The sequence below is a fragment of the Alosa pseudoharengus genome, unplaced genomic scaffold (genome assembly GCF_046254945.1).
Source record: "Alosa pseudoharengus isolate Yale_2024_CS ecotype anadromous, Long Island Sound unplaced genomic scaffold, YU_APseudo_1.1 YU_APseudo_1.1_scf_4, whole genome shotgun sequence".
Taxonomy (NCBI): domain Eukaryota; kingdom Metazoa; phylum Chordata; class Actinopteri; order Clupeiformes; family Clupeidae; genus Alosa; species Alosa pseudoharengus.
Window position 1 is genome coordinate 31467712 of NW_027468774.1, and position 18730 is coordinate 31486441.

Consider the following 18730-nt stretch of genomic DNA (forward strand, 5'->3'; position numbering starts at 1 on the left):
AGTCCTGCAAGTCTAGTTCTTGTAATGTCAATGCTCAGGACCTGGGACAGATCAGGACCAGATTCTGTCTAGTGGAGTAAAGAGCAGAGTAGCTTCTCTATCTGGCTCCTGAAAGTCGTAAGGGCATCAGCAGTAAGGAAGGAACTACAGGCACTTTAGACAAGGAAGGGAGCCAGCGCGAAGCGGAGAGGGTGAAGAGGGTCTAAATATAGATTTGATACATCATCCCACTCCACATGTGGCAAAACCTATTCATTTCCCAAGGATGCATTGTTGTGATGTAGATGGGTGATGATACCAGACATGTGTGTGTGTGTTGGGGGGGTTAGGTCACTGGGGATTCATTAGAGACAGGAAATAGAAGGGTGAGGGGGGGGGGTGCGTAATTCCACTGTAATTCCACTTCCCCTTTCGGGTGATGTAAACAATGTGAGGTCACACTGACACATAGTGCATAGCGCACTTAGTTTTAATGTCACCAAGCAAGGTAGTGACAGACCTCACTGGCAGACACGCACACACACACACACACACACACACACACGCACGCACATACACATGCACGCACACATACACGTATCCACGCACCATGCATCCACAAAACAAACGTACATTTCATGTATACAAAAGCATTTCAGTTTCATTAAAGACATATGTTCTGAGGATATTTTCAAGTTGCTAAATGCTGATAGCAGATCACATGCCCCACACACACTGCTTCCATTCAGTAACATGAATGACCACTATGACCTCTCTTATACTCACGCCATGCTGATGACCATGAAATCAAGCCAGTTCCAAGGGTCACGAAGGAATGTGAAATCTCCTACACAGAATCCTCTAGATAGTACTTTGATTGTTGCTTCAAAAGTATAGATACCAGTAAAAACATACCTGTGAAACAAAAAATCTAATATTAATTTCAATGTCATTTTGACAGGTCATGTTGTAGCTGTGTTTTAGTGAGGTCTCCCCTATAAGCACAAGCCAAGTAAACTTTTTGTAAGAATATTGTATACAGGGACACACAGTAGCTAGTGAAAAAGAAAGAAATACAGTTTGTGTTGATTGATTGTGGTGTGTGCAAATGAGTAAATGATTAAAGCTCAGACTTACTCCACAGTTTTACTCCATGCTGGAGGATCGCTCATCGTCATGAACACGCAGTTTGCTAGAATAGTTATCATGATGAACATGCTGAACAATTTGCATGAGAGTTAAGGAACAGAGCCAGACCATATGGTTTAAATGAAAACTAAAATTCAGATTTACATTCTGCATAAAGTTGTGAGCATCAGTGAAACTAAAGCAACATTCTCTGCAAATTACCACTAAGGAAGTTGGAAAACGACATAAGTATAAGTATATATACTCTTTTGATCCCGTAAGGGAAATTTATTATCCCAATCCGTGAATAAATGGAACACACTCAGCACACAGTGAACACACAGTGAGGTGAAGTACACACTAATCCCGACGCAGTGAGCTGCCTGCTCAGGTGCCTTGCTCAAGGGCACTTCAGCCGTTCCTACTGGTCGGGGTTCAAATTGGCAACCCTCCGGCTACAAGTCCGAAGCCCTAACGAGTAGGCCACGGCTGCCCCTAAACATGTAGTTTTGTTTTAAACTATAACAATGTCATTATTCCAATATTAATATAAAGATAAAGTGAATTATATTTCTGTAGCTAGTATGCTAATTGTGATGTGTGTACATGTGGAGTAAACAATAAGGATATGAATGTATGAGAACTTTAATGGCTATCTGTCTTACAATACTGAAGGGGCTCAGGCAGTAGCAGGCTGGTTCAGCATTGAACCTGAAGATGGTATTCCCTTTGTTGATGACGATAAAGGTCTGAAAGAGAGAGTGAAGGAGAGAGTTATATGTTTAATATGAAGCATTGGTCATTCAAACATTCATGTGTACAATGTAATTTATGTACAGGAAATAAATAAGCTGCTATACATTATGGCGTTTTTTCATCTTTGGCCTGTCTTATCAGTGGACTTGCTTACACGTAAATAATATTCTAATTTTTACTTTCTATTTTATTGAGATTGACATTTTATCAGAATGTGTGCCACCTGAGAATCCAACTTTGCCATCGTTATCACTTCGGCTGTAGGAAATCATTGCCGTTAATCCAGGGGTGTCAAACTCATATTAGGCAATAGGCCGGATTTGTTGGAATGAGACCTCATGGCATGGGGGCCGTCATTGTCATGGTCATTTTCATCTTTCTGCATGGGTATCATAGTGTTTGATGATATACTCCTTTACTATAACCACTCATGAGCAAACAAGTACAAATCATTTACTCGTCATATCTTTCTCTCTTGAAACACCCTACTTCCATGTCAGTTTTTTGGCCTCTTTCTTCCTGAGGATTTTCCCTTCCTACCCAGAACATCTTGGGTATGGCCCCGGGGCCTTATGTTTGACACCCCTGCATTAATCACATGAAGTCAGCTGCTCTGACCTTCTGGGCCTGGTAGTAGGGGTCCAGCTCCTCCAGTGGTATGTTGAACAGCTCTGGCGGCAGGTCTCCATAGATGAAGGGCAGGGCCTTCCCAGCCTCCAGGTCGCTGGAGGGTTTGGGGAGGTTCTCGTCATCCTCCTCGTCCTTCTCTGGGGCTTTGGGATTCAGCTCCTTCAAGCGCTCTTGCTCGGCGGCCTCCTCCTCCATGCGACGCTCGATCGCCGCCAGCGACTCCGGCGTGAAGCGGCGAAACACATCGGTGCCATCGGTCGGGAGGAGCAGGCCTGCCATCTTCGCATTCTGTTCGGCGAGAGATACCACCGCACTGGGGTCTCTCAGTAATGCCCTGCGGGGGGGGGGGGGGGGTCAGTCTTCTCAGTACAGACAAATACACAAAATGAAATAGAGTAGAACCTATGGAGTAGAACCTTTGATACTTCTGAGTGAGATTCATGGCCATTCCTCTACCCCCCTCCCATCCTGCCAGCTACATTGATGATTCATAGGACGGGGATTTAAAATGTGTGTGTGTGTACAGTATGTTCTGTGGAGGGATTTAAACATATGTTGGGGTGAAGTGAAGGGGACTCATATTTCAAGAAATGGTTCAGTACTGGCATCAGATTGGCCACAGTTTTTTATTCAGATTCTGTGTGTGTGTGTGTGTGTGTATGTGTGTGTGTGTGTGTGTGTGTGTGTGTGTGTGTGTGTGTGTGTGTGTGAGTGTACACACATGCTGACATATATTAATGTGCACCTGTGTGTATATTTTTATCTTTCAATCCAGCTTCTTATTATATCATTCACTTAACCTTAATTTGCTTTAAGTTTACACACGAAACCTATCCAATAGGAACACTTTACATGACTGTACAGTATACCGCCACTGTAACGGCATTGTACCATTGCTTTGGCCTGTTGTCCGTCAACACAGCCCACACTAACAATGTCTCAAAGGCATTTCCCACAATAAATAAGCAACTTGAGCCTGAGTTCAAACAACCTGGGTCAAGTCCTGGGTCGGGTAGGGGGTATGTGGTGTGGTGGGTGGGGGTTTCAGCTAGCTGCATGTAACTATGGCTCCAGCAGTGTCTGACACATTTACAGTGAATATCATTGTCACCCCACATGGGAGCCTAGTTTTGCAGGGTCAGACGTGACTGCGGCGCTTTCTGTCAAGAGTACTTATGTGGAGACAACTTGTTGACGTTTTGGTATTGGATTGCACTTAAAACGGACCACAAACACAGTTGGCTTCACTGAAACACATCTGGTTAAAACTTGGTGAAAGTTACACTCAACATGATGGCTGTTTACTGTTTCAAAAAATCAGCACAGCTACTTTGTGATCCATCTTCACAAATCATTAAGTTGACCGTCAAATGCGGTTAGCACAAATTAATCATTCAGTTGTACATTCAGGCTAGATTTCCCCCAAGTGTGAAATAAGTAGACAAGTGACAAACTTTCCTTACACAGTGAACAAGCGCTGCAGGTGCAGCACGGAAGCTTTGTGATTTGTACTTTGTGCTTTTTAAGGTTTTAGCAGTGAGTATTGGTTAATAATGCCCTTTCCTTTACTTAGTAGACATAATCCCCTGATATGCATGTGATGTGTACATCATACATTTGACACTGCATTCTATTTACATGTGCATTTAGTCTTTTAGTAGACACTTTTAATTCTAAATGAATCTAAGTTCAGTATAGGTATTCATTGCCATTTGAATGTGTGTACTGGGTACGGATCCTGTGATCTTGGTGTCGTTAGTTATCTCACTGTTGCTTTTCCATCTTCCATAAGGCTGTCAAAGTTGAAAAGTGATGCAGATGAGAGGAGATGAGAGCTAATTATGTTGTCTTTCAACAACCCTCATCAGATAACAACACCATTTTTGACACCACACAGACTCAACTCGCAAAGTAATCTTCCACACACCTTTCTGAAACCTGTTTTCTATTCTAAGTGCAGACCAAGACCCTGATGTTGAGTTTTACTGTCTTTGCCTGGAGCATAGAGGCTAAAGTATGACCACACAATGTGGGGAAGTTTACATATAACTGTGATGCACTCCCTTACACCTGTCATTTATTGTGGAGGAATGTATTACGAGCAAACTGCTATTACTGTAAATATGTAGCAACTGATATTCCTGGAGGGAGAGGTTTGGAATGGGACTTTACAGGGAAAGGTCGGTGGAGGAATAAGGGGCATGTAATTAAGGAAGGACGATGATCCTGCAGAGAGATAGAGAAAGACAGGACAGAGGGGAGGGCAAGTGATAGATAGAGAGAATAAGATCAAGGTGAAGAGGAATAGGCTAATGGATAGAATGGATAGACTGAGGAATTGTGACAATAAAAATAATAAATGAAGGCAAGCGGGAGATAGAATAAGAGATATAAGGAGAGACAGGCAGACAGACAGACAGACACAGAGAAGGAGATAGAGGATGGTGAGAGCGTATCAATGGGACTGCGCCCACACACTGAGCAGGACAAGAGAGTAGAGGAGGAGAGAGTGAGAGAAAGAACGAGGGACAGCAAGAGAGAGCAAGAAAGCGCGCGAGAGAGAGAGAGAGAGAGAGGACCAGTGGGAGTGCACCCACACTCAGCAGCTGCTGTGGGCAATCAGAGTCAGGCGTCAGATTTCCACACCCGAGATGACTCAGCTCATTCCTACACCCTCTCTATCTCTCTCCTCCACGCACACACACACGCACACACAAACACACACGCACACACACACACACACACACACACACTCACTCTCTGCTACATACACACAAACAGACTCACACCTCTCGCACAGACCTCTCTTTCTCTCTGTCTCTAGCTTTCTCACAAACATGCACACAATCACTATCTTCCACACATACACTCCCTCCCACTTATACACCGATACATACACAATCTACAGCTATCTCACTCTTTTTGTCTCTCTCACACACACACACACACACACACACACAGTCTTTCACACACTCTCATTTGCTTCTGACGCAGCTGACAGGCTCCACATGTCAACTCATCTTACCAACCACTTCTCAGCTTGTGTTCCCTTCCCTACAACCTCAGGCTGATTTCCTGGCTTCCGCCGCACGTCTTCACTGACCCCCCCCCCACCCCCACACACACACACACACACAACTCAACGTAGGTCCCCACCAACCAACCCCCCACTTTCGTCTATTCTACCACCACTACCACCTCCTCATTCCAAGATGTCGCTTCCAGTTTGTCTTTCATTTTTCCTGCCAAAGATGGATGACGGACAAAATTTTCCCACAACTATTAGGCTACAGGCTGCCATTCTGGTCCCTTCTGCGTGTGTGTGTGAGTGTGTGTGTGTGTGTGTGTGTGTGTGTGTGTGTGAGGCCCTTCATAGTCCCACTGCTGACAAGTGTGAGCCCAGCCACTGGTCACTGCCTCAGAGGCTTATGCTGCGATTCGAGGCGCCACTGGTCTCTGCTGGACAGAGGCAGGACAGTCGTACTGTCTGGGCTGCTACTAATATGAGCTACTGATCCGGTAATGAAGGTTGGGACGGCTTCCCGAAACGACTGGCTGACGAATCCATAGCAGATTAGGAGTCATTAAGACTTTGTGTTGATTAGAATAAACAGCTAAACAGTTATTTGAGTCACTGTGGCTGTGGATGAGGTGTGCCCTGTATGTGTGTGGGAGGGGGCATTTGTGAGTGTGGGGAATGGACTGTTCATATGGGTGTGCAGTCCTGAATCTTTTGTGCAATGAATTGAATGTTTAGAGTGTATATAATAATTATTATTATAATTATTAGTAGTAGTAGTAGAAGTAGTATAATTTTTATTTAGATTTTTACAAAAAAATCTAAATAAAAATTATACTACTTCTACTACTACTACTACTACTACTAATAAAGATTAAAAAATAAAGAGTACAAAATTAGTCTACTGACCATAAACAGTTTATAGGAGACTAAGAGTCTTGGCCAGCTTCCCTAAGTGTGGGTGTGTGGGGGTTAGGGTGCACGTATACACTGTTAGTGTGGGTAAGGCTGAGTATGTAGTATGAAAAAAAAAAAAAAAAAAAAGTGTGTGTGTGTGTTTGTGTGTGTATGTGTACGTGCATGCTTGTGTGTGTGTGTGTGTGTGTGTGTGTGTGTGTGTGTGTGTGTTCAAGAACAGGATAGTGCAGACATGTATCTGGGTGGCTGTGTGGACCCATCACCTCCACTGTTTGAGGTTAGTAGCAGGTTTGTTACAGTAAGCCTGGGGCCCCAGCGTGTGACCTGCCCCTCATAGTGCCAGCTAAGCTTGGTCTTGACAGACACGACATCCAAACAGCCCCATTAGAGAAAGCCTATATCTGCAGCCCCACTGGACAATACACAGTGACGCCCGGCTACCCGTCCACCATCGCCGCCTGCCGCCTCGTAATTGGCCTGTTGGCACGTCGCTCTTATTTCACCTCGTGTTCCCCCCTGCTGGCATTTTCCCCCAGAGAAGGGCCACGGAGTCATAATGTCGGGTTGTCTCCGGGGATCGGGGCATTAGAGTTGGATGATGGGCGTATTTTCTATTGTGATGACAATGTGCAGTACCTAATAGGGTGTCAGATCACAGGGGTAGGGGGCATCTATAGCTGAGGGGCAGTAGATGTAAACTGTGTAGAAGCAACCTTGTTAGTCATGTACATATATCCCTAAGGCCAGCCACCTCCACAGGTGGTTACTACCTAACACATAGCATCTAGCTGACAGATTTCAGCAGGAGCTCAGAGACATCTGGGTTTCCTTGAGCAGCGAGGGTGGAGAGGGTGAGGTTAAGGGGCATGCGGGGTGGGGGGCATCCCTAATGCCGGGGTCGGGGGGGTCGAGATGATGCTAACACGTTTTGGGACCCAGGCACTGAAAGAATTCCCATGTCCACACTCCATAAATCCACTGCGGGGGTGTCTAGAATTAGCCCGAGCTAGCCATGAGCTTGGCCATCCAGAGGGAGGGACACATAGCCCTGGTGGCAGAAGACTCTGGAACGGACACAAGCCAGATCAGGGCCAGATCTGGCCCAAAGCCATCTTTTCTCATGACGCATAGTCACACTGACGGATGACTGCCAGATGGGAATGAGCTCAGGGAAATGCTGTTAATATGGTTTTGCTACATGCCAATTTGAACACAATGGGTACATAGCAGCAGATGGTAGCATCAATAGCCGTAAGTTATGTGCAATATCAAGTCTTAGGTAAACTGAAAGGCAGTTTAAAAACTGATTATGTACAGATAACATTTCTTAATGTCAGATCAAAGTAAACACACACACAAAAAATGAAAGTACTAATTAATACAATTCATTTGTTGCCCAAATGGTTTCAGAGCCAACTGTTCTCTCCCATTACAACAAGCTTTATGTTCAAGAACTGTGCAAGTTCAGGCTAGCAGGCTAGCAGTGTCTTACTCTCCAAGTGAGGAGACTCCCCTCTAAGGATGGAGAGTGAATCTAAAGCATACGTTCACATATGCATACATTAATCTGTTGCAGACATTGTGCTGAGCTATGGTGCTTGAAGGGAGTCGGGTGTCATCACAACCACACTGTTCACTTTGAAGTGTATTAATGATGAGAGGATGAATTACATACCTCCACACCCCGATTTCAAACAGGATACTGCCAGATGGTCGGGAGATAATCTTAGACAGAGAAGCATGAAACCCATGACAAACTTTGACATTCCCATTTAACGATGGTACATCTTTTATTATCAGAGTGAAATTAAGGAGACGTCGCGTAAAATATGATACCGTCTGTCTGGGAAAGAAAACTATTTTTACTACTCAAATTCTTTGCTAATTACTTGTGACTGTGTGTGCCAAAGAAAGAGTACAATTAAGAAAACATGGGATGCTTCATAACATTAAAATATCAGATGTATTGGCTTTGATAATGTGCTAATAATCAACTTTATAAATCAACTTTGGAAAATATAAAACTATAAAACTATATAAGATTTCAGTGAAATCACCTCCAATTCCAATTTATTCATTCCAGCAGTGGCATAGAGCTTTCGAAAACTGCATCTGTTTTGCAGTTTAAAAGCATCAGCCTTTTCAAAACAGTAATCAGTATCTCATCAATTAACAGGACACACCTTTGAATTAGGGAATGAATACCCTATTGGGAGGAAAGTAACATGTGACATTGTCTCTGTTCGTGAACACATGTATGTTTTTAATAACAGGTCAGTAACGGTTATCAAAGTGCTGTTTTTTGAGCCCCCAACTGCCGTAGAATTGCAACATGATAACCGTAATATCCACTGCACTTCCATACTGTTATAAGAATATCCACTGCACTTCCATACTGTAATAAGAATATCCACTGCACTTCTATACTGTAATAAGAATATCCACTGCACTTCCATACTGTTATAAGAATATCCACTGCACTTCCATATGGTTTTAAGAATGCCACTCGGAGTTTTCACATTCCTATTAGCTTTCCAGGGCCCATGCATTGGGACGAGGTACGGCACAGCTGTGTGTGTGTGTGTGTGTGTGTGTGTGTGTGTGTGTGTGTGTGTGTGTGTGTGTGTGTGTGCGTGCGTGCGTGTGTTTGGGTGGGTGTATCTACATGGTCATCAAACACAAGACACACATCATGACATGAGACACAGGAGTTTGGGGTGTCAGGATAGCTGAGTTTGGCATGCTTGAGGTTGGCACCCAACAGGTGCTCCACAACAGGTGCCCACCTGCCAATCTGGCATGCAGGCTGACACATTTAGATATAGGAATCAATTTGCGAGAATGATTTTGTGTGACTGTGATCAGTATCTACATGGGTATGGATGTGTTTTTGTGTGCATGCAATTAGTGAATCAAAATATATGCTGCAAGTATATGAGTGTGTGTGTGAATATGTCATAAACACATTTTCCACTCCTCCTACAACAAGATAACGGAGCAAAGTCTTACTTAAGTCTTACAAAGTTTTACATAAGCCTTAACCTCATGTACAGTACTATATATATATATATATATATATATATATATATATATATATATATATGTGTGTGTGTGTGTGTGTGTGTGTGTGTGTGTGTCTGTCTTTGTGTGTTTTTGTATGTGTGTCTGTGCTTGCTTTGCTAAGGTGAAAGATTTAGGATTTGGTGCATTAGACAGCATTATCATTTGGTGCATTAGACAGTTCTGGAAATGACAGCCACTCAAGCGAAGCTTCCTTCCATTTCTGAGATACATATGTAAGGCAGTGTGGGAAGTGAGTATGCATGGAGGGGGGGGGGGGGGGTAGGTTGCTCTCTCTCCCATGCGAAATATTATCCAAGCGTGCAAGAAGCGCCGCATTTTGCGTGGCCACAGAGGATCGGAGGAATGCAGACTAAGAATATTGCTCTTCATGTGAGACTGTGAGAGGTTCAGAAGCGCAGCACACGTGTGTGTCCGTTGAATGAGCCAATCGGATATCACTTTGAATGCCCCAGCGTCAGCGGTGGACAGTTTTAAACTGCGCAACGCCACTCAGGAGAGTGTGAGGGATTTAAACAGCTCTTACATGACAGCAACACTTTGTGGGATTGACAGGACGCACCATGCACCTACTCAATACGAAGGCATTAAGACTTCACGTATACACACAGAGACATACACACACTCAAACACACACACATATACACACAAGTACAGAAAAAACTCATTTATATACAAACACATTCAAGCTTATCATGGCACACATACACACACATACACTCTGCAGTGCAAACCAATGCTAGGGCTTAAGGGACGACAAGAGAAACACATATACTACTCATTCTTTACTCAAACACATATCATATGAATTCTTCCTTCCTCACTGACATACTTTCTCTCTCTCTATCTCTCTCTTCTGAGTTCTAAGAGGACAGCAGGGAGATGCACACTTACGTGGCCGGCCTGCACTATGTCAGAGATATGAAATATAGCAGGACGAGAGGCCTACTGGTAGCCAACCATCAGCAGCATGTCAGAGGCCCACTTATCGCCCCGATACGGACTGGGCCGCGCCACCCCGAGGCCAGGCCAGGGGCCAGAGTTTGGGCACAGCCGCAGCCTCACTCCACTGCTGCTCCACTCATCCCTTTGGGTTTTTTTCTCCCAATCCTTTCCTCTGCACTCAGAAATGTAGCTCATACTTGTCCACGGTCACTTCAGCACCATGCCACTCAGTATCACGCGCAAACACACACACAACACACACACACAAACACACACACACACACACACACACACACACACACACACACACACACACACACACACACACACACACACACACACACACACACACATATCTCTAGCAACGTACATGAGAGTGCCAGTGCACTAATTACAACATCACTGAACAAAGTAAGACTTTGCTTTGTTATATTATTGTAGGGGAAGCGGAAAATGTCTCGTACTGTCTGATTACTGTTCACAGAACTACACAAAGCATCATGATGAGTATGAAACCAATATGAGAGGAGGTTCAGAGATTTAAAAATGTCAAAATCAACACAAATTAAATTTTAAAAAAAGACAGTGACGCATTTCCTGGAAGACTTAATGGTTGAATAGCCTTGGGGCAAGCAGCAGCACCACATTTGGGTCTTTGCTTACAAGGATCGGGGTTGGATTCTGAAGGCAAAGGTCTAATGAGAACACACACATACATACACACAGCCACATAAATACATATGCCAAATGTGTGTTCATATAAGCACGAAAGCATGCTCGTATTCACGCACGCACACACACACACACACACACACACACACACACACACACACACACAAGTGAACAATAGATATACTGTAAAGGACATCATATATATATATATATAATGCCTTCATAGATCAGACCCCTTCACTTTAGATTTAATTTCTGTTGCCTTCTTATGCTAATATTATTTACATATTTTTTCCATAATGAATCTACACTCAATAAGGTGAATATAATACTGACATTTTTTGCTGCATCATAACTGAAGATGAAGAAAGTGAAGGTGAAATGGAATGCAGAGAGAGAGAGAGAGAGAGACCTGTTGTCGAGTACATTTTTCCTTTCTATGGTGTGACCTAGAGTAATCTGAAATCTCAGTGTCAGAGATCAGTTTACACTCAGTGGTTAGTGCTTTATCATCCCAACACCGCGCTGCTTTGATGGGTCAATCAAGCCTCAGGACACAGGGCTGGTCAACGCAAGTGAGGGGTGTGCCCATTCATACTGCCCACTCATTTTACAGTGTCGGCAGCACTATGATCACATGTTTACTGTCACAGCAGGTTGGAAGTGGAGCCAGTGAGAGTCAAGCCAATGCTTTAAGCCATCAACTGCATTCTGAGCATTATGCACTATGATCACATGTTTAAGGCATGTTTACACATACTCCTCTAAACGCAAACACACACACACACACACACACACACACACACACACATACACCTATCCACATGTAAGCTATTATAAAATATAGCACCACCTCCCTGATGACTATACACAAGTGTACACATCATGTATACAAAAGCATTTCTGTTTCATTGTAGACATATGTTCTGAGGATATTTTAAAGTTGCTCAATGCTGACAGCAGATTTCAAGCCTCATTGCATCACATGTTCCAAAGCACAGATCGAATTGAGCAAGAGAGGCAAGAGAATTGATGCCCTTGGTGACAAACTGGGACACCTCCAGCCATGGTCGCGTGTGGGCGATGCTGTGACGCACTGCTTGCTGGCAAACACCAATCCATGTGAACTACCTGCTATCTCTCTTGGACCTCCAGCAATGCAATCAGTCATCCAGAGGGAGGGAGGGAGAGGGAGAGAGAAAGAGAGGGAAAGAAAGAAAGAGAGGGGGAGAGAGAGGGAGGGGGTGAGAGAGAGAGAGAGAAAGAGAGAGAGAGTGGGTCATGAGCAAGGGCAGCAGACCCCCATCTATCCTTTTTCCAGAAGCACAGGCAGCCATGAAGCCGCTCCCCAAAAACAGCCGCCCGTTCCCAAACACATGCCTCAAAGAGACATCCATCAAAGAGAGGGGTCTGTGCGCTCGTAAATGTCACAAACATCCCAGAGCTAGTACACAGTCCCAAGCAGTCACATAGCAGCAAACAGAACAAGAAAATAAACTATTACTAGTCATCCTAATCATCCTCTCAACAATGTATCTATTGTAATGAATTTCCTCAAACAGCTCGATTCAAGGATGCTGCTGAGGCTGGGAATGGCATTCATCAAGATGGACAAAACCAGTGCAGAGGTACAGGTCAGGTCGGGTCAAGTTGGTTCCATAAAGGACGTCTTTCTCTCACAGCGCCCGGACAGTAGGCACGCTGTTCTCACGGCTGGTGCCTGGACTCGCTGGTGTGGCGATTCGGGACTGGACAGCCATCAGTGGTAGTGCCGGCATGTCGCAAGTCTGGCCCCGGGCCCTTGGGCATACAGGGGAGGGGGGGGTGTTTGCTGACAGGTACTAATACGAGCACGAGGCCACCGCCCTATCTATGCCACTAATGAGCACCTCAGAGGACAAGATGGGGGGGGGGGGGCTGAAACAGAGAGGGGGGTGTGAATGGTCTTTGGGTTGTGCAGGGCAAGGAGGAGGGCAAATCTTGGCCCCAGAGCTCCCTCACGCACCCCTTCCTCGTCTCAGTGAGATGTCTGAGTCTCTGGTTCGGCCTGAGGAGGCCCAGACAGGCTTAAGAGTAAACAGGATCCTTCTCTGCTTGGTCCCCATGGACAGTGTGGAGGATGAAGCTGTCAGCTCTATAAATATTGACAGCCCTCAGTAAAGGGGGATTAATTGAAAACAAAATCAACATGACCCCACTATAGCAGACTCAAATTCTACGTAGAACCCATATGCTTCTTTAAAGTTTCCTAGCCTTAATTTAAAGGTTCTAGATCCATGTTTTCTGTTACTGCTAATGAACTTGTGATAAGAACGATGAACAAGAAATCCAGTAAGGCACGTTTGATTGCACTCAGTAAGCAGTGCAACTTCATAAAATGACTTATTTTAAATATCCCTATGAATCGATTAGCAACTATATGCTTGCTTGACTATTTTTTGCAGTTCTAGCCTTCATCGGAATTTCAGTCAGAATCATTCATGGTTCTAGCTGTCACAGCAGGTTGGAAGTGGAGCCAGTGAGGATTATGAAGGCAAGCTGAAGAGGTTTGGGTCCAATGCTCCTGTAGCAGTATGTGAAAACAGGACAGCTCGTCCTGCATGAACGGCCTTTTGTGACTGTGCCTCCTGGCCTGGGTTTTGAGTCAGGCCAATGCTTTAAGCCATCAACTCCATTCTGAGTATTTAGAGAATACATGGTTTCTGGTTCTACTGAAGAACCTGTCATATGAATATTGAAAAAAGAAATCCACTCCTCCTTCCTTCCTAATAAGAGATACAACTTAATAAAATTACATGTAAAGCAGAGTATAGGCTATATGACTCAAGTGTGCATTGTTGTGGCAACCTATACCTCCCACACAGACTGCACAAAACTCCACTTACGCAGATCTAGCAATGAGCTTCATAGACACATGTATACATACACCTTATGCAAATGTGGCCGTCTCACGTAACCAGGCAGAGAGAAATGCAGACATGCACATACACACACATCCCAGAATAGGTTGGTGATGTATAAAGATACAGAGCCAGGTACTATGCTTAGCTTGCAGGAGGACTGGAGTAAATATGATGCTAACCAGAGTTGTCTGTCTGTCTTTCTGTCTGTCTGTCTGGTTGGCTGTCAGACTGGTTGTATGACTTTTATATCTATCTGTCTGTCTCTTAGCAGCCTACATGTTTAGTGATCGCTATTTGCTCTCATGCTCCAAAGCCTCAACTACTTCTTCATTTGAAATGTATGTTTACAAAGTTTTATGAATTTCATATATACTGTATGTGTGTGTGCACGCGTGCGTGCGTGCGTGCATGCGTGCGTGCGTCTATCTGCCTGTACAGTATGTCTGTCTCACACAACCACCAAATTCCTGATGCCAAATGCCAAATAAACAGAGGACGCCCCAAGAGGTGGTGATGGCGGCTGAGTGATTGTGATGTCGGCTCTGACGGCCAGATGAAAGGGAATTCCTTACTTCATTGGACAGGATCTTACAGATGAAGATCCAGGGAGTTGACACTCCAAAGCTCCGCAAGAGAGGGAGATTCACTCTACTCCACTATTTATGTACTTTGCATGTCAGAGCGTTCCATACCATGATTAATGATATTATTCCACACGCACACATACACACACACACACACACACACTACAGAATCACATATTTTGATAGTCCTATAGTGAACAGCATGTAATCATTATGTCACAGCATTAGAAGAGAAATACTGAATTCTAATCTAATCCTTAAGATTTGATGAGCCTAGTTGGTATTCCAATATTTCTTCTGTAACTTTCAACTAATTTCTTTTTAATACAGCCCTCTAAATAATTTAATAATTCAATAAATAGTTCCAGGCAAGAAAGGAATAGTGAATGATCAAAAGTATCCCTAGTTTTGAAAGGCTACATGCAGGCCTATTGAATAATAAATAATAGGTTGCCACTGATATACAAGGAAAATGTAAATGTACATCTGAGTTTTTCCAAAACGATAACACAACAGACAAAAAAGAAAAAGGAAATAATATCAAACTACTAAAAAAGGAATTATGCAGAACATCATTAGCATGATTTGAGACATGAGAACATACTTTCCAACTTCAATGCCTGTTATATTTGGCTACAGCCTCCACTGTTGATGGCATGCCTATTTGATTTAAAATCGTTCTTCATATTTCAATTAGTCCAAAAGCTAGCTAATTTTGCATATGGTTCTGTAGCTTACTTTCAGCAGCTGGTTGAAGTGGGCTAATGTATTTTCAACGTGCGTTTGGCTCGCAGCGTTCTGCAATTGTCGCTCTGTACCGTTAACATGGGTAACCTAACAAGCATGCGTACTGGTCGTGCTCGCTATTTCTACAGATCGCATCTCCCAGTTAATCCTGTTGTCATGCTATCGCCTTGTTTTAGTTAAGTGTACTGCTGTGTTGCCTTGTGTTTACATGATGTGGATGACTTACTACCCACTAAGAATTAAAGATCTAGCAGAAGGCTAGATGCGGTTGGTGCGCTGGTACCAAACAAGAATTCCCTTGAGAGACAGAGATGTTTTGTAACAATAATATTAAATGTCTAAACTAATACTATATATTAATGTCTAAACTAATACTATATTTTAAATATAGGATGAGATTTGACTCATTTAAAATACAGGCAACACAGGCATGGTTTTGATTATATTTAGAACTTGAAGTAAGAAGTCAGGAAAGAATGCAGAAAGTTGTCAGTCAAACTTGAGAATAGGCAACTGAGTTTCAATTCTGACAGGTCACGTTTACTCATGTTTATGTTGAGCGAATAGTGAAACTGACGTTCAACGGACAGCGTGCATGAGGTGGAACTGAGTTGATGAACTAACAACTGTGCAGGTGTTCAGAATGTTTACTGCTCTAAAGCAAATTTCTCTTTAAAGAAAACATACTGCCAATGGCAATGAGTCAACCCTGAAGTTCAAGACCCCCTGCTTGAAACTTAACTGCCCAAGCACTCTTTCCGCCCACACACACTCCAAACACAACGCATGCCTTTGGCTCGAGACAACCAGAGCGCGCAGAAAAAACAACACACCACAAACGGTGAACTCGCTGTCTGTTACCTTGTCCAGTCAAAAAAGTGATTTCCAAAGAACCCAGAAGTTAGACGGGTCGTTGGTCTTCTTTCAAGCCTTCGCTGAGAACGTTTCCCCCCCTCTCACAGTCAGTCCCCGCAGCAGGACAGCTGTTGCTTACGCATGAGCGTCTTAAATGAAACCTGAGATCTGTCACAGGTAGAGAGTGGATCATCACTTCGTTCAAACCTGTGACACTGCTCATCAACACGCATTTTATTAAAACCAATCAGAGAATATCGTTAAAAGATAGTTATCTATGCATAGTCTAAGGACAAATAAAATTCGAAAATTTTCGGCATGGATCTTGCGTGGTTTTCGCTCTAGCGTGGTTACGGAGAACATTCAATAATGTGATTTAAAACTTCATAGGCCTACTAACCTGTAATTTGTTTGCTTTTGATAATGGTGGGAAAGATATTCTAACAGAAACAGGGGGGAGATTCGTCAAAACAGTCAAAATAATCAAAGACGACAGTCAAAAACACCATTGCTTTTGTAAGACGCAAATTATTTATGAATCTTGATTAGCCTCCAGTTATTTAAAAACAGGCTGTAGTGTATTGACATTGAGCGCTATAGTTGAGTTGCTTTGAGTACGTGTTGGTTCGTGTTAAGTGCTGAGAATGACCGGGAGAATGAGAGTGCCGGTCAATCCTCCTGACACCTGCGGTGTGATGTATCAGTCGTCCCCACCATCTAAAAGCAGTATTATTTACGAGGATTCAAACTTAATGTTTGGACAGGGACTAATCTTAACAAAAGCATGACATGTGCAAAACAATATAATAATACAATAATATATTTTTTAAGCAACTTTATTTTTATTAATGTGATTCATAAACTGTATTCATATTTTTAAAGCAGTGATCTCATTAAAATGTGTATTAAATAAAATAAATTAAATCATGGGTTTTATTAGTATGTCACTCTTGTTCTATTTAGAGACTACAGTATGTTCAGCATGTTTAGCTACACATAATACACAGTATTTATTCTGTAATTTCATGTTCTCTATATTACACATACCAATACAGCACAAAAACACACACTCATCTTTATCACATACTTTATGATCTTTTCACACAACCACCTCTCCCTTACATACATTCACAGACTAGCCTGTACACACACTCACAAACTCCCCCCAATTGCCGGACATATTTGGGCCTGCGGTGATGAAACTGTTGATTCAGAGCGCTCTATTTGCAGAGCCGATTCGTTATTCACTCGAGGCGCCTGGTGACTAGACGTGGTGACATGACCTGGGTGTGATGTGGAGCAATTGATCCACAGCACATCTGTAAATCTCCAGACTATGTCAAGCAACTCTAATAGTTCTCTATGTCATTGTCTTTTTCGGTTCTTCAGTGCCTCTCTCTTTCTTCCCTCTTTCTTTCTTATCTCTCTCATTGCTTCTCCCATCTCGCTTCTTTCCCACTCTCTCTTTCCTCGTCTTTCACACCCCCCTCCTCCTCCTCCTATTGGTCCCTCTACCTCTCTATCTTTCTCCTTGCTCCTCTCTGTCTATTTCTCACTTTCACCGTCTCCCTCTCTTTCTTCTCTCTCTCTCTCTCTCTCTCTGTTTCTCTCACTCCTTCTCCCTGCCTCTCTCTCTCTGTGCCAGAACATAGCAGTGCTCCTCAGGCTGATAGCAGCAGCAGGAGCAGCTGAGGTGTAATATAATCCCATCACCCACTATCACCGTGGCTGATGATGCTGCCATTTCCCTCTGCAATGAGCACACGTTTCTCAGAAGGACACGAAGGGGGCGGTCTCTCACGGATGCACCAATGACACCTGTCACTCACAGACAGCAGAGGACAGGGAAGGAGGCCACATTTTATCAGCTTGGTCTGCTGGGCAGTTCATGCTGAGTGAAAAATCGAGAGATTGAAGTGTAACGGGAGTATCTGTGTTTACGTAAGCATGGAATGCCATTAGCTGTTTGCCAGTTACTGTTGGCGACATGCGAAGTATGAGGGTGGGTTGCAGGGTCAGTCATACCACTTTGGTGCCCTTGGTAAGGTTTTGGACTGAGGACTAAGGTCAGAGCTGGCTTAGGAAGTCTCTGCTCGGAAATGTGCACACATACACCCACACACACCACCCACATACACTCTAACCACCGAAAAACAGCATCCCTGGTGTTTTCGTGGGGATAGAAGTCACTCACACAGCTTTTACCAGGAGGTGGCCCAGGAAGGTGGACTTGACAGTGGCAGTGGATTGCTCTGAGATGCTATTAGTTGTTTTGTCGATTACTGCTGGCCTAGCAGGTCACGAGCCTGGCACAGAAGCTTGCCATCAGATTCATCTGGGGTGCTAAGGCCCAGGGCTGCCATGCTGCTGGATGCCTGAGGAGATGAAGTAGGCAGGCTAAATAGGGCCATGTTGTCAACCACACGAAGACTAGATGTTAAACTCTTTGGACGTCAAGTTAACACAAAATGTAAGCCATGTAGAGATAATGTACAATGTGCCAAAATGGACAG

At 43.7% G+C, this 18730-nt stretch overlaps 1 protein-coding gene across 1 annotated transcript in view; it reads right to left on the reverse strand.

The window, feature by feature from the left end:
• Positions 1–16309, reverse strand: part of scn4ab (sodium channel, voltage-gated, type IV, alpha, b) — a 39297-nt gene extending 22988 nt beyond the window's left edge. The window contains exons 1-5 of the mRNA XM_076265881.1: positions 16224–16309; positions 2482–2827; positions 1738–1856; positions 1117–1206; positions 766–894 (exon numbers count right to left, since the gene is read on the reverse strand). Coding sequence (XP_076121996.1) covers positions 766–894; positions 1117–1206; positions 1738–1856; positions 2482–2772 — 629 coding nt within the window. The 5' untranslated portion in view covers positions 2773–2827; positions 16224–16309. The remainder of the gene's footprint in view (positions 1–765; positions 895–1116; positions 1207–1737; positions 1857–2481; positions 2828–16223) is intronic.
• Between the last annotated feature and the right edge of the window lie 2421 nt (positions 16310–18730).